The 11,721-nt window shown below is 48.5% G+C and overlaps 1 protein-coding gene across 1 annotated transcript in view; it reads left to right on the top strand.

Moving 5' to 3' along the window:
* Window positions 1-10,723, top strand: part of nol4la (nucleolar protein 4-like a) — a gene marked incomplete at both ends in the record, with an annotated part of 20,206 nt that extends 9,483 nt beyond the window's left edge. Inside the window, 10 exons of the mRNA XM_079741227.1 lie at window positions 1,537-1,692; window positions 4,146-4,257; window positions 4,940-5,049; window positions 6,979-7,120; window positions 7,977-8,281; window positions 8,763-8,948; window positions 9,433-9,621; window positions 9,745-9,864; window positions 10,044-10,227; window positions 10,506-10,723. Of these exons, the coding sequence (XP_079597353.1) occupies window positions 1,537-1,692; window positions 4,146-4,257; window positions 4,940-5,049; window positions 6,979-7,120; window positions 7,977-8,281; window positions 8,763-8,948; window positions 9,433-9,621; window positions 9,745-9,864; window positions 10,044-10,227; window positions 10,506-10,723 (1,722 nt within the window). The remainder of the gene's footprint in view (window positions 1-1,536; window positions 1,693-4,145; window positions 4,258-4,939; window positions 5,050-6,978; window positions 7,121-7,976; window positions 8,282-8,762; window positions 8,949-9,432; window positions 9,622-9,744; window positions 9,865-10,043; window positions 10,228-10,505) is intronic.
* Window positions 10,724-11,721: the final 998 nt, after the last annotated feature.

Genomic DNA, 11,721 nt, shown 5'->3' with positions numbered 1-11,721 from the left:
TCTTATTTCATTTATTATCATCAAATTTAGACCATGCTGACAGGTAGAGTGGCTATACGGAGACAGGGGGGGGGGAGGGCGGGAGTGCAAGAGAGAGGAAGAGAGAGAGAGAGAGGGAGGGCCGGATTAAAACAAACCCGCTCTGTGAGCTGGTTTTAGTTGCCATGGCAACGATCATTACCTCGCACTCGGGAGAGCAGGAGCAGCGCGAGGGGGAGAGGGAGAGAAGAACGGGACGGAGGTGGAGGGATGAAGACGGGGAGGCGGGGAGAGGGCCGGTCCTACATAGGAAGAGGAAGAGGATGAAGGAGAGGAGTAGAGGGGATGGGAAATGTCATCACATCCCAGGAACACAGCCTAAATGTCAAAGAGGTCATAAAGTGTGATTCCACAGTGCCAGGGGACAACTTTTTGAACTCCATCCCTTTGGTTGGCTGGGAAATGCTGGCATCATAAGGGCCCACCTCCAACCTGTCTATCTGGTGAATGTCAGGCATCCCATCGCAGTGGTACACATGAGATCCAGATCTCATCAAATGCAGAGAATCAATTTGTTTGATTTCACCTCCTTGGAAATACGTCACGGTTGAAATAACGGTAATTGCAAAAATGTAGTTGTGGTGGCCCGCATCTAGGTTAAAAGATTAGGACCGGCAAAGCGTTTGCTGTGACAAATCGTATGAGATGATGAAAGAAAACTTGTTTGGGAAAATCTAGAGTTATTCAGAGAGTGAGGGGGAGAGAGGGAGACACAACAAGAAGGTAGAGAGAGAAAGAAAGAGAGAGAGAGGGGGATAGAGAGATGGAGAGAGGGGGAGAGTGGGATAGAGAGAGAGAGAGAGAAAGAGAGAGAGAGAGAGAGAGAGAGAGAGAGAGAGAGAGAGAGAGAGAGAGAGCAAATGAAACAAAGCCCCATGTGGTGCGTGGAGGGTGGCCGTTGTCCTAGCAATTCCAGTTCCGTGGCGTGTCACATGACCCTCTGCCCTGCACACCTGCCCGGGAGAGATCGGTGGCAGTTTCTATGGCGACAGGGTCAGCGGTACGGGAGGCAGGATGCCTGCTAGAGGTGCTGTGAGGAGGGGCTGATGGTCTTGTGCCGTGTCGGGTGGTGTTATTTTTAAACATGGCTGATGTGGCGTGGAGATGGCTGTCGTGTTAGTCAGGGCACGACCGTCTCCGCCTGCAGCTGCGGCTGCTCCGGCGAACAGGAGGAATGTTCAAAGTTTTCCGGTCGGGAGAGAGAGCGAGGGGGTGCCTGTACCAGGCCGGGAACACACACAACCGAACGTTGAGTTGCTCCCTCCTCCCCAGCGCAGAGTGGTGGCTCAGGACAGCGTGTGTGTTCACATGGTTGTCCGTGATCACGTGACCTGTGACTCACAGGCCTTCATAACCCTCCCTGGGCAGGTCTCATGACGGTGATAACCAATAGGATGGAACCCGCATGTACGGTTGCGTCTCGTTTGTCTCATCGGGCAGAACAGGATGCTGAACCCCCCTCCCCTCCCCTCTCTCTCTCTCTCTCTGTGTGCTCAGTGTTCGGACGGGGCCTCGGCTCAGGAGAACTCATCCCTGAAGCGTGTGGCGGTGGTGGAGGACTTCTTCGACATCATCTACGCCATGCACGTGGAGATGGGGGCCGACCCCGGCCGGGCGCCCAAGCACGCTGGCCAGAAGAAGACCTACAAAGCGGTGAGGAAACGGCCGGGGCGTTGGATAGGAGCGAACAGTTCCTGCTGAACCAGAGACGGGACAAAGGGCACACGTGTGTTCACTCACAGGCTGCCCCCAGGTTACGAGGCATTTCCCTGGAGCAATCAAAATTCTGTTACAAAAGCATTTTCAGTTCCTTAGACTTCTTCACTTCGTTTGGTTATTATATTATATTTTAGGTATTAATATTAAACGTTAATCCCACATGCCCATGACTCGATATTTCACAGTCCTAGTTCCCTGGCTAGGTATGGAAAGCTTTTATTTGATGTTAATAAACCCATTTGGCCCGGGATCCCTGATCCAGTGTTAACTGAAAAGGCCAATCCCCCCGTTTTTTTGGTCTTGCGCTTCGGTTTCCAATTCTAGGATTCCCACTAACATCTCCCAACAAAGACCAAACATATCCTAGCCTAGGCAGCAAGTCCTGGCATCATGCACACAAAAGCTAAAACAAATTGTACCAAACACGGCACATTATCACACAGCCAAACCCTCCATCTCTCTGCACATGACGGAAGCCAGGGGAACAAAGGCAAACCCCCCCCCCCCATCCTGCTCCCCCCTCTCTCCCCACCCCCTCTCCCCTCCCCGGCGCTTCCCGCTGCACCGCCAGGGGGGCTCCTCCTGCCCCCCCGGTGTCCTGCCCTCCTCCGCACCGAGTGACACGGGACACACTAAACCCAGGGCTCTTTGTGTCTGGGGCGAGCGCCGCGCTCTGCCGCGTGTTTACCCGGTCGCGTTCGGGGAGGGGCCGGGCCCGAGCGGGACCAACCAGCGGTGGTTCTTCCGTCCTGCACACCCCCCCCTGGGACTGCAGCCACCGCCACCAGAGAGCTCTGTTCCTCGTCCCCGCGCCCCCCTGTGCCCGTGGAGCGGTCCTGTCACGTCACATAGGACGGCAGCCCTTTGAGGAGGCAGCACTGCTGGGCCAGGGCATAATATGGAGCTGTCACCGTGGCCTTCTGGGGGAGCAGACACACTCCTCTGGGTGGCCTTTTCCCTCCCTCCGCTGCCTCGAGGGGTCGGGTGGAGGGGTGGACGGGGTGAAGGGGGTGGAGGAGGGGGCGATGGGAGAGGGGTGGGGGTTGGTGGGTGATGGGGGGGCACCCCTGCTGCCTCGGCATGGTCACGTGAAGGTCGCGTTTTTACAGGGAAACGCCAGAGGGGGCGTGGGGCCAGAGATGAACAGAGAAGGGAGCTAGAGCGTGAGGGAGGGAGAGAGAGAGAGAGAGAGAGAGAGAGAGAGAGAGAGAGAGAGAGGAGAGAGAGAGAGGGAGAGAGAGAGGAAGAGGGAGAGAGGGAGAGGGAGAGAGAGAGAGAGGGAGAGAGAGAGGGAGAGAGAGAGAGAGAGAGAGAGAGGGAGAGAGAGAGAGGGAGAGAGAGAGGAAGAGGGAGAGAGGGAGAGAGAGAGGAAGAGGGAGAGAGGGAGAGAGAGAGGAAGAGGGAGAGAGAGAGAGAGGGAGAGAGAGAGGGAGAGAGAGGGAGAGAGAGAGGAAGAGGGAGAGAGAGAGAGGGAGAGAGAGAGGAAGAGGGAGAGAGGGAGAGAGAGAGGAAGAGGGAGAGAGAGAGGGAGAGAGAGAGGGAGAGAGAGAGGAAGAGGGAGAGAGAGAGAGAGAGAGGGAGAGAGAGAGAGGGAGAGAGAGAGAGAGAGAGAGAGGGAGAGAGAGAGGGAGAGGGACAGAGGAAGAGAGAGAGAGAGAGAGATAGAGAGAGAGAGAGAAAGGGGGGGGGAGAGACGGAGAGAGAGGGGGGAGGGAGAGAGAAGGCGGGAAGAGAGAGGAAGAGAGAGAGAGAGCGAGAGAGAGCGAGAGAGAGAGAGAGAGAGCGAGAGAGAGCGGGAGGGATGAACAGAGAGGAGAAAAAGAGAGATACTGAGAGTGAGAGGGATGAAGACAGAAATAGAGGAGATGGATTTGTCAGATGCACCTGTAAATGGAGGAAAAGAAAAGAGACAAACATGATAGGAGAATACTATATTAATACTAGTTATGTTCTCTGACATGGCCAGGAAAGTACAGAAAGTAACGCAGTGAGAATGTGAGCTGAACAGGAGCATGTGTGGCCATAAGGAGAGAGGAGGAGGGGGAGGAGGAAGAAGAGGGGGAGGAGGAGACGGAAGGGTTGGTGGAGAAGGAGGGGAGGAGGAGTAAGAAGAGGGGGAGGAGGAGAAGGAAGAATTGGTGCAGAAGGAGAGGGAGTAGAAGAGGAGGGGAGGGGAAGAGGACCCTGATTCTGTTCGCTCTGATAAAAATACAGCCACTGAAACAGCCACCTTCACTTCTCAAGTTTCACAACAACAACAAAAAACATAGAAGGAAACGTCATAAGATTACCAGGACAACATGTGACACACACACACAAAAAACAAAATGAAACACACAAGATTGCGGTTTGCCGTTGAGCTGCCTGTTTCTCCTCTAACACCACAGATAGCGGAGACCTATGCCTTCCTGCCCAGAGAGGCGGTGACGCGCTTTCTAATGAGCTGTGGAGAGTGTCAGAAGAGGATGCACATCAACCCCAGCACAGCAGAGTTCAAAGGTGAGGGCACCATTAGCTCAGAAAGCCTTCAACTACACAGCTACAGTCTCTACTGTCTGCTACTAGACTGTTACGACAGGTGGCCTGGCATTCAATCAGAGGACAATGATTTAAAAATACAATAATAACACTATTGTAATACTACATCTTGTAACAAGTAGCAGACAATAATATAAAATATATATATTTCATCCGTAACATTATAATTGCATCCCAATACAGCAATGAACCTAGTCTGATGATACATTGTTTTCTTAATTGTTGGGTCGTCCTCTCCAATACAATTACTTTGAGGACCTAACTTGATATTTGAAAATGAAATATGAATATGAATGATAACCTGAACAGAACAAAGATTTGGATCGCTCGAAGACTGATCATATAGTCCCTCTAGTGGTAGGCTAGAGGAGGACGGCCTAAATAACATTGGACTCATGCTCAGCCCTTTCTGATGGCGAACCTTTTGGAAGCGATTTAACTGATGTGGTGTTATTAAGGGTCAAATTGTAAAAATAATGAAACAAGAGGCCTACTCCTTTTATTTAAAGCGCTTATATTGGATACATCTCACAGAAAGTAGAGTATTTTCCGAGATCATATCACCAGGATGAATCATTAATTTCAAGTGGAACAGGGTGTTTCTCAACGTTGTTTTAATTCCTTCATTTTAATTTCTTTGCAGAAAATGATCGACCAACATCACTAGTCCCGGACCTCATCGATTACAACATGCCCCTTACTGCCACCTACCTGAAACAAATGAAATTACAGTGCATGTCTAACAACGAAAGGGTAAGAACTACATTTTCTTAAAAAAAACTAAATTCTTGCTTATTAAATATATGAACACTTTTCTGTCTGCATCTAATTATAGGCCTACTATTATAAACAATAGGCCTTGTGGGAAATAGTCCAATGAGTTTGTGGGAGGAGTCAAACACTGAAGCAGGGATTGGGATTATTCGACCTGCTGTAGCGCATGACGTCAGAATGTGGCCCCGCCCCTCCACACCATTGACAGATTATACGAGCATCTGATGAATAAAAGCGGTAGAAATAACTTGAGCAAAATAAACAAAGCATCGCGATATTTATGTCAACTCTTTTGAAAATTAATTGACCAAAACAATGCCGGTTAGGCCTACTATTTGAGGGTGAGTAATCCAACCTTGCGAACAGAATGTAAGAAGTGTCTAGAGCTAAGATTTTGTGTGTGGTGTGACGGGAATACTTAAATTCTTGAACGCTGTAAAGCCTTAAATAATAATGTTATCATGATTTACTCCTAAATTCTATTTAAAAGAGCTGATGGTTCGGTTTTGTTCAGTTCTCTGTATCAATAAACCTATTTCGTAGGCTTTTGCTCATCTCCCTTCATATAGGGTTGTTAGGAAATTCTCATCAATTATACAAAGGCCTATATAAATATATATATTAAAAAGAAAATCCCCAAAGTATGTTAAATTATAATACTTGTCATTATCACGGTGATTCTCTGTAGATTTCGATATACTACTGATGGGATTCGAGTTGTGTTTTGGTAAACAAAAAACAGAAGAAGAAAACATCCAATCTCGTTATCGCTATTGGAAGCAACTCCACAAACATGTTATTTAATGCTATATACATATTATGTATAATTACCCCCGCCCCCATCCCCAATACCACATCACCTCTCTCTCTCTCTCTCTCTCTCTCTCTCTCTTCCCACTCTCTCTCTCTGTCTCTGTCTCTCTCTGTCTCTGTCTCTGTCTCTCTCTCTCTCTCTCTCTCTCTCTCTCTCTCTCTCTCTCTCTCTCTCTCTCTCTCTTGCCCTCCCTCTCTCTTAACAACATGGCTGGCTTGGTACCTAATAGAGCTGTCACCAAGTGTTTTGGTCCCCTCAAAAATCCTTGCAGAGGGCTGCGTAATCCCAGAAGGACAGTCCTATTTGTGCACTCGTGTGAGGGAATGAGATGAGCGCATATAGTTCTGATGTGCTCTCATTACACATAGGTTCAAGTTATACACGAGGACAGCTCTGCTTGGATGAGTCTTCATTCCTAGACATTAATTAGGCATCACATCAGACAAGAGCAGTTATTCCCCAAATGATCCTTAAGCCAACATTGGGATGAGAAAGTTATGTGGTTGCTTGTTAGCTAATTGTAGGCCAAGGCAGCCTGATGGTAGCAGCCTATATGTGTCTCATTTGGCCATGTCTTTGTGTTTATGTTATGCTACGATGATCATCTATTGGTCCCCTCTCGGCTGTGTGGAGTTAGAAATAGCAGTGCCTTCCAGACATATGCTTTTACATGAGTTCAGTTCAGAATGAAAACTCAAAAATGAAAGGACATTGTCCTTACACAGTTTGTAGGCCTGTGTGCTGCAACAAAGAAAATAGCAACAGTCTTATATTTTGTCTTCTTCCTTTCCTTCCTCATCTGGGATGGAAACAAGTAGGAGTGGGAGATACATGAACTCTACACTCTGATCCCACATTATAATGTGTGGGCTCAAAAAATGACATTAACAAAAATAACAATAACAATCCTAACAGCTCTTAGCACAGGTTACACAGAGCTTCATTAAGAAAGTACCAAGGGAATACCATCCAACAGAAAAAACGGATAATAATAATAGAAATACACACAAAGACAACTACAATGTATTAGTGTCGTTGATAGTGACGCAAGCTGAGGTTCTGCTGTTCTGCTCACTGCCTGCGTTTGGCCTTAGGATGACACCTCTGTGAGCAGCGAGGACATGGACACAGCAGAGCCGGTGTGGGTCCCAGCTGAGCAGCCCCCAGTGCCTGATCTCACCTCCCCCAGTGGAGAGAGGGTCCCCAGCCCGTCGGCCAACATAAAGGAGGAGGAGGGTAAGATGGGCGCTGGGACCGTCATTATAGTTCTTGTTGTTGTTATGTTCTTGTTTTCGGACCTTCATTTATTGAGTGTTATTTTATAGAGAGTTCCTTTGTTTATGTATTCGTTCATTTTCAAGTGTAGTAGGTGTGTCTCGGGTGGGTTGAATCAGATGTATTCACGGTGGTTATGAAAAGAGCACAGATTGGTGGTCCCTCTTAGAGTCCTAATCCCAAACAAATCCACTCCGGGCAGCCGGGTGGGCCCACTACTGCCTCTGCTACTGCCCACGAACAGCCTGCCTCTCAGGATAGAGGGCTTAGTCAAGTAGGACAACACAACCCCCATAATAGCCTCAGCAGATTACACATTACAATAGAAAAAACTTAAAATGGGGGAGGCAAAAACAGCACTTTCTACATTCTAGTGAAAAAGGGTGGTGGTGACTATGGATTTATCACAAATCAAACAAAGGTCAGACAAATATTGACTCAGGTATTACTCACCAGGAACAGTTCCCTGATCCCTCCCCCAATGGGTGTCCGTCCCCCCTCGTTACTTCCTCACTGTTTAACCCCCCACCCCCCCTTGTTCCTCTTATTTCTATCAGTCTTGACAGTTGACCCCGATACAGATTTCCTGCACAAACACAGTGAGCAGGAGTACGTTACGCCACGAAAAACATCCTCTCCACTAAAACACCATCATTGTTGTTGGTTACCACGGCAGAGACATGCTTGAGTAAACACAACAAATCACTTGACTGTTACCGGCCCCTGAATCCTCCGCACACATACACACACACCACAAGCAGGCATACTCATTCTCCTTCCTCCTCCTCCTCCTCCTCCTCCTCCTCTCTCGGTTCAGAGGATGACTCGTCAGAGAGCGGTAGCGCCAACGGGCTGCCGGCCCTGGCGTCCCCCGAGGTCCCGGCCGCGGCTGGGAACCCCCCAGATGGCGGGGCCCCTTACGGGGAGGTGACGGAGAACGGGGTGAGCGTCCCCCTGGACTTCAGCACCACCTCCTCCTCGTCCTCCTCAGAGGACCAGCAGCCCGTCAACCTGAGCGAGAGGCTTCTGCCCCCAGGGAGCCCCCCGCCCTCCTCCTACCCCACCGACCCCAACAGGAAGTACCCCGTCAAGGCGGAGCACAACAACAACAACAACAACAAGGTAGGGACACAAAGCATTGTGTTATGAATGACCTCATATTCAGTGGAGGGTTGTTTACAGCGAGCCATTTTTATGATGGAGCATTACAATGGCTTGTTGATATGTTGGAAAATGGATGATTTACTAGACATCCATATCTATTTTTGATAGTGCATTTTACTAATATCTAGAAGCAAGTCTTTGTTTATTTGATATACATGTGCCTCAGCTGTGTGCTGCCTGGTTCTGGCCTCAATGTTGGATTGCATTGTATGCATGCATGTATGTATGCATGTGTGTATATGTGATTTAGAAATGTAAGTTTGAAAGAACATGCCTTTATAAAAAAAAGAGCATCTATTATATATATTTTTATACATATATTATATAACACTGAATCGATGCCGATTCGTTTTGTACAGCGCTACTCCACAGTCATGTATCTACTGTGTGTTTGTGTTTGTGTGTGTGTGTGTGTGTGTGTGTGTGTGTGTGTGTGCAGTCCCCCCCCTACAGCTCAGGGAGCTATGACTCTGTGAAGACGGAGCTCAGCATGAGTGCAGAGGACCTGTCTTCGGGCCGCGCCCAGGCCATGGACGACGATGACGATGACCACGACGACCACGACGACAGCGACCGGATCAACGACGCCGAGGGGATGGACCCTGAGCGCCTGAAAGCCTTCAATGTGAGACCCCTCCTCCTCCTTCATCTCTAAGTCTTCAGCACTGTGTTCATAGGCTGATTATCATGAGTGGAACTTTGTTTCATGTTATTATATTATATGTATTCAAATGTCGTTTATAACAATAAAGCACTGCTTTTTTCAGTGTTCATAAAATATATCAGTAGTTGAAATTCTATAGCATACTATTTTGTGATTGTGTTCTGAATTTATTCATGTGATCAGATATCAGTGTTTCAGTGTATTTTGCATCCTATTTAGTGCCATTATTGCCATATATTTGCTATATTCTATATGCTATAATACTTACAGCTTTGACACCCCTACCCCCCCTCCCTCCCCCACATCCCCCCCCCCCACACACACACACACACACACACACGCACACACACACACACACACACACACACACACACACACACACACACACACACACACACACACATCCTCCACCGTCTCTAATGCTCTCTTCCGCCCCTGCTCTCAGATGTTTGTGCGGCTGTTTGTGGACGAGAACCTGGACCGCATGGTACCTATCTCCAAGCAGCCCAAGGAGAAGATCCAGGCCATCATCGAGTCCTGCAGCCGCCAGTTCCCAGAGTTCCAAGAGCGCTCGCGCAAGCGCATCCGCACCTACCTCAAGTCTTGCCGGCGCATGAAGAAAGGCGGTTTTGAGGTGAAGGCAAACTCCAAGTTCCACACTTTCTTTGCAAACATTGTAGTGCACCATATTCTCATACTAATCATGACATGTTTCATACTTTTCATAAATCCTAAACGATGTGCCGTGCGTTACCAGATACGACCGACACCTCCTCACCTCACTTCTGCCATGGCGGAAAACATCCTCGCTGCCGCCTGCGAGAGCGAAACCCGCAACGCTGCCAAGAGGATGCGCCTGGATGTCTATCAACCCACGGTAAACATCTTGGCAGGAACTGCTTTGAATCGACTGGCATTGATGAGCGGATCGAGGAGACCTATGAATAGCCTCGGTTCACGATTCACACCAATCTTCGGGGGTTTTTCAAATTAGTTTTACGTGCTTGCAGCGTTCCACATGAATTAAAGCAAAGTTGTGTATGGTTTGTGTTGAAGGAGGAGCCGGCCAGCCTGGAGAAGCCTGCCTCCAGAGAGCCGGCCCCCCCGACCAGCTTCTCCACCGCCGCCTCGGCCTATGCCCAGGACCTGCTCTACACCAACGGAGGCCTCAACTACAACGTCCGGGGCTTCGCAGCGGCCAGCGCCAACCAGCAGACCAGCCCTGCTGCAATCACAAACGGTAAACCAAGCTCTTGTTGTTTAAATGTAGAATCCATTCTGCTAGTACCCAATGTAGTGCAAATTATATAGAATGGATTATTATGGGTTCATTCACCACGATACATAAAGGAGAAAGAAGAGCAAAGACAAATGATTACAGAAGATGTTCGCTTTCCTTGTCGACTGCTATGAAACTATATTGGTTGCTATCTTCTCTAACCCTCTCTCCCTCAACTCTCTCCTTCTCTCTCCTTCTCCCTTTCTCTGTTCTCTGAACTGTCCCTCCCCCAACCAAAGGCCCCACAGATCTGAGTATGAAGTCTGTGACCCCAAACTGCTCCTCCTCGAGCTCCAACAGCCACGGCCAGGGTGGGGGCGGGGGCGGGGCCTCGGCCCAGCTCAGCCCCCCAGAGGTCACGGCGGTGAGGCAGCTCATCGCCGGCTACAGGGAGTCCGCTGCCTTCCTGCTGCGCTCCGCGGACGAGCTGGAGAACCTCATCCTGCAGCAGAACTGAGCCTGAGCTAGGCTAGGCTAGGCTAAGCTTAGCCAAGCTAAGCTAGGCTACACCGTGCCAACACCTTCTCTCCGAGGCTGTCTGTCTGCATCACTCTCAAGTCACATGGTTGGAGGGCGGGGGGAAGACTATGAATTCCTTTACGAAGGCACAAAACGTACAAGGGTACAAACTACAGCGCACAATCGGTCCTGTAGGAGCGGTTCCTTTACCTAATTGATGTTTTGTATTTGAAAGAAATTTATCCAAGGATTGAAATATATCTGTTTACGTTATGCATTCAGTTAAGTTTGACCTTAGTGCCACATTATCTCAAACCTATCATCTTTTCCAGCTAATTCACATCCCATCTCTATTCCCCTCCTTCTCAGGTCTTAATCTTAAATCAATTAGTGCCCGTTAACCCAGTAGAGATGCAGTGATCTACCTGGATCACTGGATCTGGACAATTATCTGCTGATTACAAAGTACCAGATTCCCTAAAGTGTGTACAATTTGGGGGTAAAATGGCATCGTAAAACTACTTACATTTATTGCTGCTACAGATATGGCAAACTGCCGCTGAACTGCAAACCTCAATGGCCTGGATGTGTTGACGTGTAAACACACAAAAGAAAACGCAGAAACACAAGGAGAGGTGGAATTTAGAAAATATATCAGACATCTTTCACTTGGGACATAATCCGTTTCTGTCTTTCAAATGACAAATCTCAAACAAATCAATTAACTTTCATGGAATCTCTTTCTCCTCTTCTATTCCGGTGTCTTATGATGAGTGGTTGTGTATTTGTTATCATGACTATCCTTTTGGTTGGTGTTCTGGGGGGTAGTATTACCATGGTCGTTTTACCACCACTCGACATACAGGAAGTATTGAAGCTTTGACAAAGCCTGGGTATGCAAACTAAGTCATGCAGACACCTGTCAGGGAAAAGGAGATTGAAATATTGATTAGTCAACGTTCAGAGAAAAGGTGCAATATTTGAGATAATCAGTAA

This window comes from Pollachius pollachius (genome assembly GCF_949987615.1).
Source record: "Pollachius pollachius genome assembly, chromosome: 8".
Lineage (NCBI taxonomy): Eukaryota > Metazoa > Chordata > Actinopteri > Gadiformes > Gadidae > Pollachius > Pollachius pollachius.
Note: the sequence above shows the minus strand (reverse complement) of the source record. Positions and strands in the feature narration are given on the sequence as shown.